This window comes from Ptychodera flava, chromosome 13 (assembly GCF_041260155.1).
Source record: "Ptychodera flava strain L36383 chromosome 13, AS_Pfla_20210202, whole genome shotgun sequence".
NCBI classification, from domain to species: domain Eukaryota; kingdom Metazoa; phylum Hemichordata; class Enteropneusta; family Ptychoderidae; genus Ptychodera; species Ptychodera flava.
The window spans coordinates 19,283,257-19,302,369 of NC_091940.1; the positions used below are offsets into that span (position 1 = coordinate 19,283,257).

A 19,113-nucleotide genomic window follows, 5' to 3' on the forward strand; every position below is an offset into this window, starting at 1 on the left:
CAGTGGTCTCAAATTCTACCCATAGGGCTATTATCGTAAAAACCCTTCATTGTTAATAACTACACTATCAGGCTAGCCATGGGCTGTTAAAATCTGATGAGATCTAACTATAATACCATAATGCATCTACATTACAGATTTCATCAATTGACAATCTAATCAGATATCAGCTGGAGTCAACAGACAGGAGACACACGTACGCAAAATTTGTATGGCTCATGTATATAAACATTTGGCTGAAAACTGTCTTAAATATGCTGCATAGGAATGAAACGAAAGGATTCAATATTACGATTCATTTTCAAGCAAACTCCTAATTATTAACGGATATTTGCATGACGGGAAAAGCAGTCGAATGATTTTACCGGTGTCTCGACATGCGGCAAATGTTATGGAGACCCACATTCTATGTAAAATCTACTTCGTTATAAAAGAACGCCTGACTGAACATAACGCATGGATGTAGTTTTTTGACCTGACGGAAGATAAATATCATTGTTTACAGGAAACCCAGTGGAAAGCGGAGTGGAGAGTTTGATAATATATCAACCCCTTGAACTCTCGCAACATCCGGGATATTTCAGCATCTGAGATAATTTATGTACGGATAGGTATGACGTTAATCAAGAAAGTTCAATGGAAAACGCACTTTTTCATTCCAGTGTTGCGCCCTGGCTTCGTCTTGTGCCATCTTGAATGAGAAAGCCCAGAAGATGTAAAAGAGCCCTCTGGTGTCCTAAAAGAGTTAGTCCATTCAAACTTGTATAAAGAGCTGGTGAAAATAAGTGGAACCTGTACGTAGCTATGATTTATATAGAGAAGGATATTATTAAATCCCAAAGCTTATATTTTTCGTTCTATTTTTCATCAAAACCACTATGACTCTTTGGGATTGGCGCATTTTGCCCGAGGAAATCGAGTAATGGACAGCTTGTAATTTCAGGGAGAAAAGTTATATTAGCCAATGATATGCAATACAGGTTTGTAAATATGCGGGTTTGTAAGTAGGGCACCAAGGGAGAAGAATAAATTTTACTATGCAGCACCAGACAAACTATTCAATGTAAACATCTGTTGTCAGATATTTGTGAAATGACAAAAGGTCAACTAATTGTACAGGTATTCCTAAATATGGCTTAATAACCAGTTTTAGGAACATAAATGAAGCTCGCAGTGGTATTGTATAACGTGTTCAATGAAGTACATGCTGGATAAAATGCGCAGGCTTCACCTGAACGTCGTTCTTGAAAAAAATATGCACGATAAATCTTGTGAATTTCTTTTCAGATAAGCATATATCCTCCCTACGGGGAAGCAAGTTTGGCTGTGTAATCTGCTAGAACCTGTTGGGGATGACTATGCAATATAGCACACACTATATCTATTATGTGTGCAGTTATTTGAGAATGGTGATGGCATACACGTTTCTATTTCACAAACGAATGGCGAGCGGCCGACAGAGCTAGTTACACCGTAAACTGTTTTCACCAATGGCTTCAGAGCAGAGGGCAAATGTTTCTTATTCGTCGCAGCAGGTTGGAAAAGGGCGATGAGCAATAGTATTTATCATCAGCGGACAGGGAAATGTATTCTCTTGCCAAGTGGATAAGTTGGAAAGAACTCTACGGACAGGGAATTTATTGCGGGGAGAGAGCGATGGAGAGTGCGGGGAAAAGATAATTGAAAACTTTTGTTATGGGAAAGTGATAAACGGGACCTGATTTCCTGGTGAGGGTTGGGAGAGGGGAACAGGCATAATGCAAATTGCAGAATGATGCCAGTTGCGAACAACTTTTATTGAAGACAACTTCAGAACGTCCTTTCCCAACGAATTTTTCTTCGGGCGCCACCAATGTCTCGGTAAAAAAACTGGAATTGTGAATGGGAAGAATACTTTCTGCTACGTATAGTAACCTTTCATTTAAGTATCTACTTTCTACAGTCGTTGTTTCTTGACCCGTTTTTGGGTAAAACTCACCATTTTTACACGTATATATGCAATTACCGTACGTCTAAGTAAACGGGTACCTCCTCGAGGGCTGTTACACACTGGCGAAATAGAAGTAAATAGTCTAAGTTAGAAATATTCCATTATTTGTTAGTATTAAAATGATAATCATGATTATGAAATATCGATATAAAAACTGTCTTTGTATTTCATCAGGCCTAGGGTCCTTTCTGCCTGACAGTACTCGATAAAATCACTGATAATATCACAGGATACTTTCACCGTGTATTGGACGACCCGGCCCATGTCACACACTAGTAATGCATACACGTTAAGCGATCTTATCCGAATGCTGATAAGCACAAAGAAAGCTCAATCCTGATGAAATGCTGATACCATTTCATTGATATGAATATTTCCTAGTCATGATATAATCTTTTAACAATTGCGAAAACAATATTATGTTTCATATACTATTTACTCCTAGTTCGCCTGTGGGTAAGAGTGGCAGTCTACTATCATGGTAATTTTATGTTTACCAAACGGAAAACTGTTTTGGTCGCTGCAGAGTTTAGACAGGGCACTCATCGATAGTTTGCTTTCGTGAAAAGAGAAGATTCAACCGGGTTGTCGTGTTGTGACTGCATTGCCATTGATGTTAACGTTTTCAGAATCTTGGCAGACTTCAAAGACGTGCTTGTCTGTAGGGAACAGATAAAGGGGCCGCTGTCGTTGACAGCGCTTTTAGTGTAGCAGAAAGGCCCTTTCTACTACACTATTTAAAAAGATTTGTCAACTACGGCGGTGCCTTTGGGAACAGACCGTTGATATATTTTAGTTAGTGGAGTGATTGGGCACTTGGGTGAGTTCTGGTGAGAAAATTTTCAAACCTATTTTTTCAGGAGATGTAGGTGGTTATAAAGTTGATGACAAAATATATGCTGCTTGATAAATGTGGTCGTTTATTTCGTGATCTCTTCAACATCAAAGAGGAATAAACAATGTAATTCTAAACCGTCACCACTACGTTAAACACACAGCTGGGCAACGTCAATAATTTGTGCCATACGTTTGTCTTCTACACAGGATAGTGAGAATAGCTGGGAGCACGCATGATTATCATAAAACGAAATGTTCATGTATCGATGTATTGTATTCGGGATTCTCGTGTCGAGTCGTCAATTAGCCTCGTCTCTGGTCTACGACAAGTTGATCAGCGGCTTTAACACCAGCCGACGTCCCAAAAGTTGTTGAAATTATCGGGGTCGGCGGCATCTGTTGCCTCGGGCCAAAAGGTCCACGCGCTAGCTTCGTAGGGCAGGAGCTTCTCACGAAGTTCGGCAACTTTGTCCGGCATTTCGGAAGCTAAATTAGTTCCCTCATAGGGGTCGTCTGGAAAGGAAATACAAATATTCTAGAGTGGTTTTCATTTGTGTCATTTGACCATTGGAGATATCAATCACCCACATTAGGTCTACAAGGTTTGGGATGATATTTCAATCTGTGTATCATAAATTTAGCGCCATCTTATCCTATAGAAGCAATCGTTCCACTCAGAAATGATCACGCTTATTACACACGTGCAGCTTCCACACAGGGCTTTGAAATTTGTCTTCAACGATTTTACTTCAAGCTCTAGTACCTTATTACAAAAGGCCGCTTTAGCGAAAGTAGAATTATCAAGGAAGCGCTCGATCATCACTGAAGTTTTAAAATTGTTAATAAATTGTCTCCTTGTTTTATGTTGGATTTGTTTAAACCAAACATGTTAAGTATAATTTAAGAAACAAATCACAACTATGACGATGCATGAAAAACTCAAGAACTGTGGGATGGACTACAGTCTTTTTCAAATTACGGTGCAAGGTTTTGGAACTCACTACCCCAAAACATGAAAAATTGTACTGATTTACCTGATTTCAAAACTATGGTACAATCATGGACGGGTTCTTTGTGTAAATCTACATTGTATCGAGATAGATTAACTGTTTTTCTGTAAATGTTTTTGGATGTATTTATTTTGCTTTTTCAGTGATATTAGTCTCTGGCTAAATTTTAAAACTGACTTTAAATAAAAGAATTGAAAAAGTATTTGAATTGAACAGAAAATTGTTTCTTCCGAAATTCGGTACTTTAAGTGGGCAGAGAACGTTTGCTATGCCTGCAGCAGAACACAGGAATTCATTACCAGACACTTTAAGATGTAGCACTAATTTTAATGTTTTTAAAAGCCAATTGAAAACTTTTATGGTGGCAAATGTAGAAAAATAACTTTTCCGTGATGCTTTATTCGCAGTTGTATTATTTTTAGTTCTTACAGTTTTTTAGACTTTAACTTTTATTTTTTGCTGTTATTGTTTAAAGGACTCCATTGAAGATTACAACCTTATTGGGTCATTTTTTCCGATTTGTGATTGTAAATGGGAAATCCTTCATTGTAAATAAATAAAATAAATATATTTCATCTGCTGTGTTTTTTTTTAATAAATTCCACTGACCTGCGAGATTGTATAAGAAAACATCCGCTCCCTTCTCTCCGGCAGGTGGCGGTATCACTGTTGGAATTTCCGTGTTCAGCGGTGGGTACCAACCGACTGCAATGTAACGAAACTTGCATGTGATCAATTCAGCGCTATTGCAATAGCATTGGTGTCTATACAGATATAACACGAAACAACTCTGTTCACGTTCGTGTCACATTAGCGCATGTTAGGTTTTACTGCGAAACAGTATGTTTAAATAACCTCCGTTCGTTGCTGTTGAGATCCAATAAGGCTGCGTTCACAAAAATGGTTGGGGGGCGGCTGGAGGAATCGCGATCTAAATCTTATTTTTTGTCGTACGACCCCCCCCCCTCAATACCCTCAAACTTTTTCAAGCCCCCCGTCTATAAGCTTATGATCAAAATTTTTCAAGTCCCCCATAGCCGCATATGTATTAGGTATGCGCGCAGAGTAAAATAAACATGTATTGCGTAGTTCTGCACGCAGATGTTCAACACTACATCTTATCAGTAGATTGTAGAGCCATATTCCCGAGGCAAGTTCTGAAATTGATCTATTTTTAAATGCATCAATTGACTTTTTGAATTATCAGTTTAACCTGACTTGAGTTAATCCAACTCTGGCCAGGTCAATGGCACTAGCTGAAGAGCACACAAAAATTACAGTCATGAGAGAGTATGCAAATTGTGAATTCCTGGCTACATTTTGCCAAATTGTGAAAAATTCAGGACAGTTACCTACCGAATTTTTTTTCAATAGCACCAGACATGATAAACGACTTAGATGCTACTTATAAATATTTTACAAAATTGACAATATTAGAAGCTTAAAATATTCCATCAAATAAACATTGGGTGTAATAATGGCAAATTCGGTGAAAACAAATGATTCCGTTTAGTCACATATTTTTTTATTTAAATTAGTCTGTTTTACTGTCCAAAGTTTCACTTTCGTGTCATTGTACGGTGAGATGTGAAAATTTCATTCACTGCATGAACTTGAAAGGAATGACTTTATATATTGATTTTAAGTGATTTTCTTGAAAAAACGTGATTTTTCATCGTACTTTTGAAGAAAATCAAACATGGTGACCCCATCTTTTTCTCTAATATTTGATTATTCTCATATGCCATAATTCAAAAATCCCTGGTAACTGTTAAGTCTCATAGTCTTCCATGCGTTGCTCTCTGGTCTTGTGTACATGTATGTTCACTGTCAATCGACTGTCTATATGACCCAGTTGTCTTCAACTACATCAGAGCTATCACTGTCACTGCCAGTATGCAATGGCAGTGACACTGCCCATAGGCAGTAGCAGGCCAGTAGCTGTAGCTGTATCAACTTTGTATTTTGACAATATTTTTGTTCAGTTTATACAACTGCGTTCTTGTTTTACTCCCTTCAGCATGTTGAACTGTCCAGTATTCAGCTTGCAAACACAACCTGTGTAGATGTACTGTGCATTTGTATCATCGACAAATGACTTCCAGTCTGGACTCTAATTCAGTTGTCACCAACATTTAGAAGTACACAGGCTTTGTTGGCAAACTGAATATTGTGTGTTTCAGCGTGCTGTAGAGAGAAAGCAAGAAACAGTATTTTATACATTGCATAGAAATATTTAAAACAATCATCAACAGTTGCACGTTCTGCCACGTTACAAGGCTAACTTGTTGTTTTTATGAACTTAAATGGCATCCATACATTTTTAGATTTTTTCGAGATTTAAGTCATAAAATGAGACAAAAGGGTTCTGACTTTGTTAAATTATTACTAACATTAGAACAATTGGATGATATCAAAATGTTGCGAATCAAAATATTTTCAGCTCCCCCTATAGGGCCCTCGACTACCCCCCACCCCTCCAGAATTTACGAATCCCCCTGAATTCTTCCAGCTCCCCAAACCAGTTTGTGTGAGTGCAGCCTAACATCATCGGCCGAACATGGTGAGCCTGAGAGAGAGAGAGAGAGAGAGAGATCAGTAGAGAGAGAGAGATCTAGAGAGAGAGAGAGAGAGAGAGAGAGAGAGAGAGAGAGAGAGAGAGAGAGAGAGAGAGAGACTTGCTATTAAGAAAACATATCTAAGTCAGTGGAAATATCGCCATCGTCTATTTATGTAAATAAAAGTAAAGATAAATTAGAGTACACGACTCAGTCTATACGATTACATACCATGTGGAGATTCCAACTTCTGATGATGACCTGGTCGTACGGTAATCGTCTAGTTCAAAAATCGCAAATCCCCCCCCCCGTACTCTCTCTCTCTCTCTCTCTCTCTCTCTCTCTCTCTCTCTCTCTCTCTCTCTCTCTCTCTCTCTCTCTCTCTCTCTCTCTCTCTCTCTCTCTCTCCTACTTACAAGTCTGTGTGACGTATGAGAATGACGGGAATCCTACCATGAGTTTGTAGTCACCGACTCTGAAATCAGTGAAATGCAAATTGAACTGATTAACCCGATGCATCTCATTTTGAATTTTAAAAATGAAAGACTGATATTTCCTATGACGTGCTGCCAATAAATATCCGATATTATCGGATACTGTCGATATTACTATCTAGTATCTTCTAGTTTATTTGACTAAAAACTTAAGACCGTACGAAACGATATTATCGATTGTATCCGATATTTCGGGATATTTTTGAGCTTCGACAATGTCGGGATCTAAGCAAGGCTGTGATAGGACACCGTCAAGTTTGAAACCGTAGGCGATACCAGATGATACGTATCGGAAAGATATCATCAGGCATTTTTGAGGTGTAACATTGTTAGGACCAGCCAAAGTTGTGATAAAATGTCGCCTACATCACACTGCCGACGTGATTTGATACTATAAGTTATTTTTGAAGTGCGACATTGTCCGGATACAGACTAAGTTAAAGGTATACTGTCACCTGTTCCAATTTTGCCACAGTTACCATGGAAAGAGAAAATCTAACCAATCACAGATTTTAAGCGGGTGGCCGCTTTTTAAAAACTGCGACCTCACATGAGCATTTCGAATGCCAAGGAACGCCCATTTGACCATATATGGGCATCTTTAGATTAGAGACGACTGTACAAATAGTGTAGTATTGAAAACGTAGGCTGTAGTACCATAATATCCGATACTAGTTGTGTATCATATTATCTATAGCATTGTATGTAATTGCCTTATACTGTATACTAGACTTTAATATCGATACCGATATTCTGGTATCGATACTAAATGCTATATATATATTTGATATCTTACAAATTTTTTAATGTAGAATGTCGTGCTGTCCTGTGATAGCAAAATGAACTGGCTGTTACTGCACAGTCTACGGTTAGTTCCATGCCTTAAAATCATATATTTTTTGGAGTTGTAAACGGTTTCCTTCAGATAATGCTCTGTCGTAAGAGAAGTTGTGAGATTTAGCAACGAAAAGGGGCTGACCAGATGTTTGCGACATCTACAAGTTTGTTTTGTAGTATGCGCCTCGAAAGTGAAAGACTTAAACTTTTACTCAAACTTTCCCCAATGAAACTTTCAACCGTTTTCTTACCAAATAAAGAATAAAAATCAGTGATCATTGAGTGTGTAAATTTTGGCGCTAGACAAATTTGCCAAGATTTACCGATATTTGAAATTCAAAATGGCCGCCATCCCAGTGTTTACTGTATGGAGAAAAATAAAATTTTCGATTTTCGAAAAGCTAAGACGGTGGAATTTTTTCTTACACTATAAGAGCTTTAAAATGCGCCCCCACAAGTGTCAGATCAGAAAAGAATTGTAAAAGTCTGAGAGTCCGAATATCTATCCCCGAGGCGCGTTCTACCTTAACTTCAATCTTGTTGTATTTACACCTACGCGTGCACTTTGGCTGAGACTGATTTCCCCTATACATTTACATCATTAAAAACTCGATGGTGTACGCAGTGTAACGCATTTCCTGTTCCCGGCACGGTTACCGATCTAACCACAAAGTCGACTGACGAGCGGGAAGGGTAAAGTTTGCGCAGCCCGCCACTACTTACAGTGATACCCCACTGATCGGGCCGTCGTTATGCCATGGTAGGCAGAAACACTTACCTTATTGCGCTGATGTTTGCACCCATCTTGTCGTCTTTCGGCCGATCGGCATACTCAGTGTCAACAGTGATGAGAAATTCTGTTCGAGGAGAATCTGCCCCCGTCGAAATTGCTTCCCAGACATTTATCCCGTCCAGATTATCTGTTGATTGAGATAGAAATCCATGGATTGGGGAAGATACTGTGAAGTGTCTTTTACTCAAAGTTTCGGGCTCGGAGTATAGTTCTATCTTTTATCGAACCACACATATCTTTTTTAACCGGGTTCAAATGTAGCAGACTAGCATGTTTTACACGACAATTTTACCTAAAATATACGACTGTGCAGTGTGCACTACTTTGAGCGCTTCATTGCACATTTTAAATATTGACTAAAAGAATCTACGAACTGTGAAGTAAGTCTAGACCACTGAAAAAAGTTACGGGCCGTCCCCCAGTGGCACCTTCCGGCGTTTTTGTGAAAATCACTTACCACTGATTTCTCCACCAACCAATCCCTGGACAAGAGTGGGATGCATATCAGTAACGTGGAACATTCTACAAAACAGTAATAATAATAGAAAGGTTTGATTACCAATTATCGCCACAGGTGCTAGCTTCAAACTCCTTCCAAGAGCCGCATCTGGGTCAAGCGCAAGTGTATGATAGGAACTACCTTGTCCGCGTTCTCACTGTACTTGAATCTCCCACCTTTCAATCACCTATCGACGTCGCTGCAGGCACAACCTAAACTTTGTAATGTGAACGTCGCTCTCACTATTGGTGTTTCTTTTTTACATCCATGCTCTCACGCATTCCTCCTGACGCGCTCAATGCAAGTGGAACGAAGGCTGACGTTTTAATACTGTGATAAAAAACAATTTGTACGTTATACTTGTATTTCCCCATTCGCATGGATATAGAATCTTTTCGGGAGCAGGCCTGACTCATAGGTGGTCACTCTATGGTGTCCAATCCATGCCAAAATTACTACTTTGATTTTACAACACAACATGCCATTCCGAATTCTATTTTACAATTCAACATGCTATTTCACAACACAACATGCCATTCCGAATTCTATTTACAATTCAACATGCTGTTCTGAATTTCATTTCACAACACAACATGCTCTTCCGAATTCTATTTTACAATTCAACATGCTATTTCACAACACAACATGCCATTCCGAATTCTATTTTACAATTCAACATGCTCTTCTGAATTTCATTTGACAACACAACATGCTCTTCCGAATTTCATTTGACAACACAACATGCCATTCCAAATCCTATTTCACAACTCAACATGCTCTTCCGAATTTCATTTGACAACACATACTCCTATTTCACAACTCAACATGCTCTTCCGAATTTCATTTGACAACACATCATGCCATTCCAAATCCTATTTCACAACTCAACATCCCATTCTAAACCTAGCTCTGCGGAGCAGGGCAGTGTTACTGGCTATCGAACAAGATTCAAAATGGCGGACGTGAAATGGTCCCCTCGCACAGAGAGAGAAATGCGAACTTTGCACAAGACCAGCAGCACATTGTGTATCTAAACAAGATGAGCGTGCTCGAAAACTAGGATCGATCACGATTTTAAATTAAAAATTGGCTGTTTTTGGAAAAGAAACTGCGCGCTGCAATCAGCAGTTTTGTCTATGGTGCACCGTGCGTGGGAGGCTTATCGTGAAAGAAATTTAGGGGAGAACCATTTGATTTCTGGGGGGGGGGGTATGGAGGAAGTGGGTATGGGAGCAAAGTTTTTTTTCCTGTCAGAGTGACAGCAATTTCTTTTTTCTACTGTCAGACCTGCATCAATTTCTTTTTTTTTTCAAATGGAGTAGCAGTGCAAATTTTTTTTTATTGGTCATCAAGTTTGTAATGCGTTGTATATAAGGGAGCTGTCATTATTTACGGCCTGAAACTCCGAAATTTCGAGTGACCCCTCCCCCCTCGCCAACCATGATGAATTTGAGTAACCTCCCTCTCTAACTCTGAAATTTTGACTGATCCCCCACTTAGAAAAGTTAAATACCAATACATGAAATTGTAAAATTTACAAAATACAGCAACAGTAAAGTCTTTTTTTAAGACCTTTCAAATCCTGATGTACCCTGCTAGACTATCATCAGTTATCTCATGATGGTTCAAAAAAGGTGAACACATCAAAATGAAATTCAAAGTCACAATAAAATAAAGATATAAAAGATCACGCAGTATCTAATCATATAGTATATTGTTTAATTTGGATGGATATTATGACAGGGTTTTCACTAGGATATCTGACCGGGCAGAATTTGAAAGTACACGGGGAGAACATGAGAGAGGCTTAGGGGGAAAGTGTCACAGGGGCTTTCCCCTATCTTGCATGGAAATTTTTAAGATATTGATGTGTGCAATGGTGCAGTCTGGTGCAATCTGAGAGGTGTTTTTTAATTTTTTTACTAAGTGAAACTGTTAGAATACCCAAGGGGGAGAGCAAGAGAGGGGTTCCCCTCTCGTATTGGAAATTTGAGAAATTGATGTGTTTAATAGTGCAATCTGAGAGGAGTTTCAGTTTGTTTTGCACTCGTTTATTTTGCACTCAGTAAAACTGTTTGAAAATGACATTGAACACTGCAATATTTTTTTACATTTTATGCATGATCAGTTTTTGAGTCACAATATTCAACAACCAAACAATGACAATACATTTGTGAAAAACAGTTCTGTTTGCCAGAGACTGAAGACAAATGAATATACAGGAACAGAAAATCTGTGACCTTCTTGTGTCATTTCTCCAGCTGCCAGGTTCTAATGAAAACCTGAATATGATATGTTTGCGATCCGGTGTTTGTGGTAAGAAAAACAAGGCTCACACATTGTATTTCATTATATTTGTTGTTCCTCAATTTTTCATTGTCAAGGTACATCTTTCTGACAAATTTATATTGAGAAAATAATATATTGGTTTTAACACTTAGTTTATCGACTCCTGTCTTGTGTTTTAAATTTTCACAATTTACAGAAGTCAAATAGTCCCCTTTAGATAGTGCCTATGCCATTGAGATATTGCAACAGAAATCCTGAAATATGATTTCTTGGGTCAGAAAAGGAAGGAAAACATTGAGTGTACTGAGGTGTAAAGTAGACCTATGTAGTGCATGCTTATATCATAAGTGCTGGGGAAAGAAACATAAGAATTGCATGTGGTAAAACATTTGCGCCGCCTATGGCGGCGCGCCGGCAAAGAATACATGAGAATAAGGTTTCCAAATTTTGCTTATTTCTGGTGCATTGTGACAATTTTTTTTTTCTCTTCTGTCTGTTATGACAATTTTTTTTCTCAGGCCATGACAGGATCAATTTTTTTTTCTTCTCTCTCACCTGGTGACAATTTTTTTTCCTCAAAATCCTCCATATCCCCCCCCAGAAATCAAATGGTTCTCCCCTTACTATATGGCGTCTGATACGGATATGGTCCCATCGCATAGAGAGATGAAAGTGGGCTTTGTGTAAGTTCAAAAGCACAGCTTAGCTCATCGTGCATCTAGACAAGTTGAGCGTGCTCAAAATAGGAGATCGATCACGATTTTGGGTGAAAAAACCGATTGTTTTCGGTGGAGAAACTGCGCGTTGCAACCAGTGGTTGGTTTTGCCTATGGCGGTCAGCAGGGCTGTGGTGGGAAACTGATTGTTTGTCATATGGTTGGTGAATATTTCCCATTTTATGTACCGATGCAAGCTGCCTAAATTGTTGATTCTTGTTAATTAATCATAGTGTAAAGACCCACAATACAGTTGTTAACAATCGATATCACAGATATGATTTTTATATTATCTTATATCTCGAATTACTTTACGATGCCAAACTTCAGTGAAAGAAAAAATGTGATAAACAGAACAAAAAGTTATAAAATAAAAAAGTTACTTCATTTACTGGCCACGATTATACCCTTCAGATCGCCCCCCCCCCCCCTCCTCTTGGCCAAAGAATCATAGTATATCTGATGCAGACTAAAATAAAATGTGTTTCAGAAAGTAACTTTTGACGGAATTTTTTTTTCTTTTTCCTAAGTGCGTCATCTGTTTTTCTCAAGTTTCTTTGGCTGATTATTTTTATTGAAATTTGTGGGGAATTTTTTTTTTCGAAAATTTTCCACTCCCCAATTACAGGGGTTTCATTAAGAGCCGGCAGCCGGCGAAATTGACCGGTTACTCTCACGATTTCGCCGGCTACTTTTTTGGAAATTTGAACTCTTTCATAGCTAAAATTTTTTTACCTTCTGAAATGATACGGACAAGTTTCACTAGCTGTGTAATCAAACTTTTCAACGGCTTTTATGTGAAACAAAATTTAGAAGACGAGCGACTACTACGATCGCCTTGTACTACGATGCAGCACGGTCTTGCGTATACTGCCTCAATAAAAATCGGAATTGCAATTTACGATTCTATTGGCTACCTGAATTGCTGATTCCTATTTGGTGACCTTTATATACGGTAATGAAAACGTGCATACTACACCTGTCGGCCGTCGTTAGCTCAACTCAAAATGGTCGATGAACAAATGAAGACGGAAGTGGTCGCAAGGTCAAGCTTCGCTGTACGATCCTCGGTTTTGAAGTGGACCAAGAAACAAGAGAAGGATAATTACGTTGATTTAAACTGTTTTCGAAGGCAATGACCTGATTTTTTTTCTCACGAAAAACTTTCCGATTACAGTCGGAATTTTAGTAAGCCGATGTACGTTGCACTGCGGTAGGCGTAATTGTGAAGGAATATAACCAGCTGGATGTATGATATGTACTGCTCTTCGGTCTATCGACGCCAACACTTAAGAACGTCGCCCATAGTGGTTAAAATACGATCAGACCTCTAAATTCACTTCAAAAGCGATCGTCAGGTTAAATCCAAATGTGCGCTTCTGAACGTACAAATTTCCGTATCCTATATCAAGGTTCTTTAATACTTTGCATACCCATATAGTCAAATAACTTTGAGGATCTTTGATTCTATTTGCGAAATATGGTAATGATTGTCATTTTTTATCATTATTCGCTATATAAATTATCCTTTTTACCTCTCCAGTGGTATCAAAGTTCTTCTTCATCTACAGATTTCCATACCAAACATCAGAGTTCTTAATTTTAAGCATAACATTATGAGTGTTTCATCCAGGATGGCATCAATAAGGGGGATTTTCCCCTTTACCAGAAAATTTCGGGGGGCATTTCACCAGTTCATGTGTTCTACTTTTACCTCTAAGGTGTGACTGGCACCATTTCATGGAAGGGGGGAGTGGTCCCCTTGACAATTAATTGGGGTGCCAACATTTCAACAGAGGGGGAATCCCCTATCCCCCTGTCTAGATGTAACACTGTATAATATCATCTACATATCAAATTTATATCATTAATAATAGTGAATTATTATAGTTTACCTCCTAAAAGCATAGAGGCTCTAAAGACTTGTTTTCTTTGTTCAAATTATCGTCAACATTACCACATTTTATCATTTTTAATTATGAATTATCATATTTAGGCCTAATCTCCGAGACAAATGGCTTTTATAATATGAACACAAATTGCCCTGCTCCTGAAATACTAGAAATTCAAGTGACTGTAAGCTGTAAAAAGTAAATTTTAGCTCATTTTTCAGGGTTTCCGGCCTTCGGCTGGGAGGGGGAACACCCCCTCCTGGACCCTCCCCCGACGACGACCGCTTTGTGGTCATGGCAGCTGCAAGCCGCCTACTTTTCCATTCTAGCCCCCTACTTCAAAACTTAATGAAACCCCTGGACAATGGTCCACCCCTTGCCGGCTAAAGGCCTCCCACCACAGCCTTGCTGACCGCCATAGGCAAAACCAACCGCTGGTTGCAACGCGCAGTTTCTCCACCGAAAACAATCGGTCTTTTTCACCCAAAATCGTGATCGTCATCTCCTATTTTGAGCACGCTCAACTTGTTCTAGATGCACAATGAGCTAAGCTGTGCTTTTGAACTTACACAAAGCCCACTTTCATCTCTCTATGCGATGGGACCATATCCGTATCAGACGCCATATAGTAAATCTCGGTCTTTCACGATAAGCCTCCCACGCACGGTGCACCATAGACAAAACTGCTGATTGCAGCGCGCAGTTTCTTTTCCAAAAACAGCCAATTTTTAATTTAAAATCGTGATCGATCCTAGTTTTCGAGCACGCTCATCTTGTTTAGATACACAATGTGCTAAGCTGCGTTTTTAGACTTGTGCAAAGTTCGCATTTCTCTCTCTGTGCGAGGGGACCATTTCGCGTCCGCCATTTTGAATCTTGTTCGATAGCCAGTAACACTGCCCTGCTCCGCAGAGCTAGGTTTAGAATGGGATGTTGAGTTGTGAAATAGGATTTGGAATGGCATGATGTGTTGTCAAATGAAATTCGGAAGAGCATGTTGAGTTGTGAAATAGGATTGGGAATGGCATGATGTGTTGTCAAATGAAATTCGGAAGAGCATGTTGAGTTGTGAAATAGGATTTGGAATGGCATGATGTGTTGTCAAATGAAATTCGGAAGAGCATATTGTGTTGTCAAATGAAATTCAGAAGAGCATGTTGAATTGTAAAATAGAATTCGGAATGGCATGTTGTGTTGTGAAATAGCATGTTGAATTGTAAAATAGAATTCGGAATGGCATGTTGTGTTGTGAAATGAAATTCAGAACAGCATGTTGAATTGTAAAATAGAATTCGGAATGGCATGTTGTGTTGTGAAATAGCATGTTGAATTGTAAAATAGAATTCGGAATGGCATGTTGTGTTGTGAAATAGCATGTTGAATTGTAAAATAGAATTCGGAATGGCATGTTGTGTTGTGAAATAGCATGTTGAATTGTAAAATAGAATTCGGAATGGCATGTTGTGTTGTGAAATAGCATGTTGAATTGTAAAATAGAATTCGGAATGGCATGTTGTGTTGTAAAATCAAAGTAGTAATTTTGGCATGGATTGGACACCATAGTCACTCCACAAACTGTTCGGCTTTGCGACCGCAGTCACATAAATCATTCACACCTTCGTAAATAAGTCTGAGTGTATCATTCATCAAATCAATTTGTACTGAATTTACTTCGATGAATGCACGTAATCTGCATAATCTGTGAGCTAAAGAACACAGGCTGGTTAACATACAACTGACCAACAAACCGTCAATTCATACAGCCAACCACCCTACAACCAACCAACCAACCAACTAACCATCCAAGCAAACAAACAACCATCAATGCAGCCAACCAACATTCATCCATACAACCAACCACCTAACCAACCGACGATTCATACAACCAACTATAACCACCTATGCAACCAACAAACGAACCAACCGTCTATACAACCAACTAACCATACATACAACCAGCCAATCATCCTACAACCAACCAACCAACCATTCCCAACCATTCATACAACCAACAACCATCCTTGCAACCAACCAACCAACCATTCCCAACCATTCATACAACCGACCAACCATCCATGCAACCAACCAACCAACCAACCATCCATCCATCCACCCATGCATATCCTGAAAAAAAACACTTGTTTTAGTAAAAACGACATTACCCTTCGTGGGTGTATCCAGTCTTCTCTATGCCATAGCCGGAGACAAATCCTTGCAGTCTTATTCCACCGTCGAAGTACGTACCCTTACTGCCTCTGTATGGATGGTTAGAGCACCCTTCATCGGTGTCGCCGCCATTCTATACGATCATTGAAACAAACAATCTAATTACAACGGTGGGAGAAGGAAACGGGGTTGGACAGAAAACGTTCGGACGCCCGATGACCGTGAAACTAGAGAAACTAAAAATAGATAACATCGAGCTCGCGCAATAATTATTATCATGATAATAAGTTTCAAACTTGATGTAACTGAAAGAATATCACGAGAAGACTATATGTTGAACTGATCTGCCAATGGGAGTGTGATTTTCTTATAAATACTTACATCTGAATGGAAGATAAAAAGCGTGTTTTCCAGCATACCCTTCTGCATCAGGGTGTCAGTTATGTTTTTCACGATTTCATCCATGTACGTAATTTGTCCTACATGACCCAAATGAAAAAAAAAGAGCATGTAATCGTTTTTCTTTAAACTTTGGGAGAAAGCTGTTCAATGAACCACCTGTCCTTGCTGTATTGAAAAAAAGTTTAGGAAAGATAAGAGAGTGAAACGTACATTGAACTGTGCAGCTCATGTCAACAGGTGAACTCCGAAAGGCAGAGCAAGGGTTACGCTCATCACAGAAAGGGCTTGCGAGCGGTTGCCTTGTCGTAAACCCACGTTTTTGCTCGTTTTGTCGTTCGTTTACTGTATCATCATCGTCACTAGCTCGTCCTAGCCCCCTCCTCTCCCCTCCCCTTCGTGACTTATGGGTGCAAAACCTCTACTGGTATAGAATGTAAAAACCGACAATAAACCCACAAGACACACGAATTATAATCAAAAGCACGAAAGTTTTCTGGTAAGACGTTCATGGCACCGGTTTCACATGCCATATATCATATCAAATATCGAAAAAAAGGTTAAACACTTTCTTTACAAACAGGATACAAATGAAATGTGTACCGTAATATATTCTTCTATTTTGATCCAGAATATCAGGATACATGTCATAATACTTGCGCGGTACCTACATGAATCATAAGTAAAATAAAAAATACAGCTCTTAAAACACTACATTCCAAATTTGAGCCAAGCTTTATAATAGACTGATGGAAACATACACACATTTATTATTATGCATCTGACTATATCCTACATATTACAGGTTCAAAATATGAAACACAAGCGGCACCTTTCATAGTATCAAGCTATTTTTTTGTTTTCCATTTATTGCCTTGTAAGCGTTCTGGCTTCATCGCATTGCTGTCTGCATTTCACCCGTATACTGTACCACTATTCATAGAATATCAATAAATTGCAGAAACAGCCTGATATCACAGGAAATAACAGGCATACAGTTATTTAAATTGATCATAAAATTTATTAAAGGTAGTGAGCGCCTCGTAAATCAAAAAAAAACTTGGACTTTTGCCAATCATTCCTTATCGAAATCGAGATAGGGGTCATTCTATACGTTTTGTGCCTGACAAACAAATTATCAATTTTAAGTGGTCTTTTAAATTCAAATTGGCCACCATTCCTAGTTAACTATATGGGGGAAATCAAGTGTTAATTTCTTAAAAACTATCAACTGTTGATTGACCAATCAGAGTGCTCAATTCAGGGTGTTTTATTTACTCGTAAAGCCTTGGTCACCAAATTCCAGAAACGAATGACAGCGCCGTAGTAAAGTACTGTCCCATCAAAAGTGAACATGTCATATTCTGTAGACATCTGGTACGTTTTTTCCCGTATATTCAAATTTGGTAACACAGCGGAAACCAGCTGCAACACAAAATCTGCGGTGGTACAAACATAAACTAATGTGCCCAAGGGCATTTATAGGATGTTCCATTACATTGGAAGGCTATTTCACAAACAAAAGTTTTAATTCATATCCTAAAAATGTTACATTGACAAAGAGGACGGTTGACGTAAACACATTGAAAACGAAAATATATCAGTTAGGGGCGATAGTTTTTAAGTCGACCCAACGATAAAATGTCGAGGCCGCAGGCCGAGACATTTTATCGTAGGGTTGGACTTTATCTACCAGAAGAGCCCTCGTACTCGGGCTTTATCCTATACATAAAATATAGGCTGGTGAAAACGTTAGCTACGCCATAAGCTTCAAAATGCGCTCCACAAGTGGTAGACTAAAAGCGTGTTGCAAAGTTTGAGAGTCCCCCATCTATCCCCCAAGTGCATTCTCGCAAGTACACTTACAAAAAACTGGACCACATGCCAGATACCCATACAATGACTGACGTCATGAAAACAGCATGTGACGTCATTTGAATGAGCACTTATCACGCATAAAGTAATGACCTAGTCTATGAGCACAGGAGGTCATTCAACGCTGCCGACAATATTGTGTAAACACGTTGGCTATCGTGACGCATCTATTTGGCAGCAAATGAGTTTTTCGCCGATGGCAAAAAATGAAGGACATTCTTACATTTCTCGGAGTATGCGGCAGCTGGAAGGCACAGTATTGGAACATGGGAATCGATGGATCGTGGTTAAGGATGTTTTCAGTCATTTTCCTCCTAAACAATTCCTATATTATAAAAGAGTAAACTTAAGTTAGAGAAGATGCGTTTGGCTTTCAATATGCAAGTTTGGACTATCGCACCTATCACACAGACCCTGGGTCTATGCTTCTATGGAGATATTATTAAAAATAACAAACAAAACAAAACAAAAGAGTAATCGTCGGGTCGTCAACAGCTTGTAAAAATCGTTCGATTTCCTAGTTGAGGTTAAAACCACTATAGAGACATTCTAGTTCTAAATATTACATTTATTTTTCCATGGAATCGAATCAACTTAGAACAGAACTTATTCATTCCTCCTATATTGGCACTGTGCGCGGCCAGCGAGATCTTCCTTTCCGACAAAAAATGCTTCAAACGATAAAAATACATGAAGATAGAAATTGCGTTAAAGAGACTTACGGAAGAATAAACACAGGCATCTTCAGGGTCGTCAAC

The 19,113-nt window shown here is 38.9% G+C and overlaps 1 protein-coding gene across 1 annotated transcript in view; it reads right to left on the reverse strand.

Annotated features, from left to right (window-relative positions):
* Positions 1-2,887: 2,887 nt before the first annotated feature.
* LOC139147721 (arylsulfatase B-like) overlaps positions 2,888-19,113 on the reverse strand; it is a 21,440-nt gene continuing 5,214 nt past the window's right edge. The window contains exons 8-17 of the mRNA XM_070718887.1: positions 19,078-19,113; positions 18,579-18,680; positions 17,084-17,147; positions 16,463-16,560; positions 16,078-16,214; positions 8,977-9,041; positions 8,505-8,646; positions 6,812-6,870; positions 4,447-4,542; positions 2,888-3,340 (exon numbers count right to left, since the gene is read on the reverse strand). The exon at positions 19,078-19,113 is cut by the window's right edge and continues 65 nt beyond it. Of these exons, the coding sequence (XP_070574988.1) occupies positions 3,171-3,340; positions 4,447-4,542; positions 6,812-6,870; positions 8,505-8,646; positions 8,977-9,041; positions 16,078-16,214; positions 16,463-16,560; positions 17,084-17,147; positions 18,579-18,680; positions 19,078-19,113 (969 nt within the window). The 3' untranslated portion in view covers positions 2,888-3,170. The remainder of the gene's footprint in view (positions 3,341-4,446; positions 4,543-6,811; positions 6,871-8,504; positions 8,647-8,976; positions 9,042-16,077; positions 16,215-16,462; positions 16,561-17,083; positions 17,148-18,578; positions 18,681-19,077) is intronic.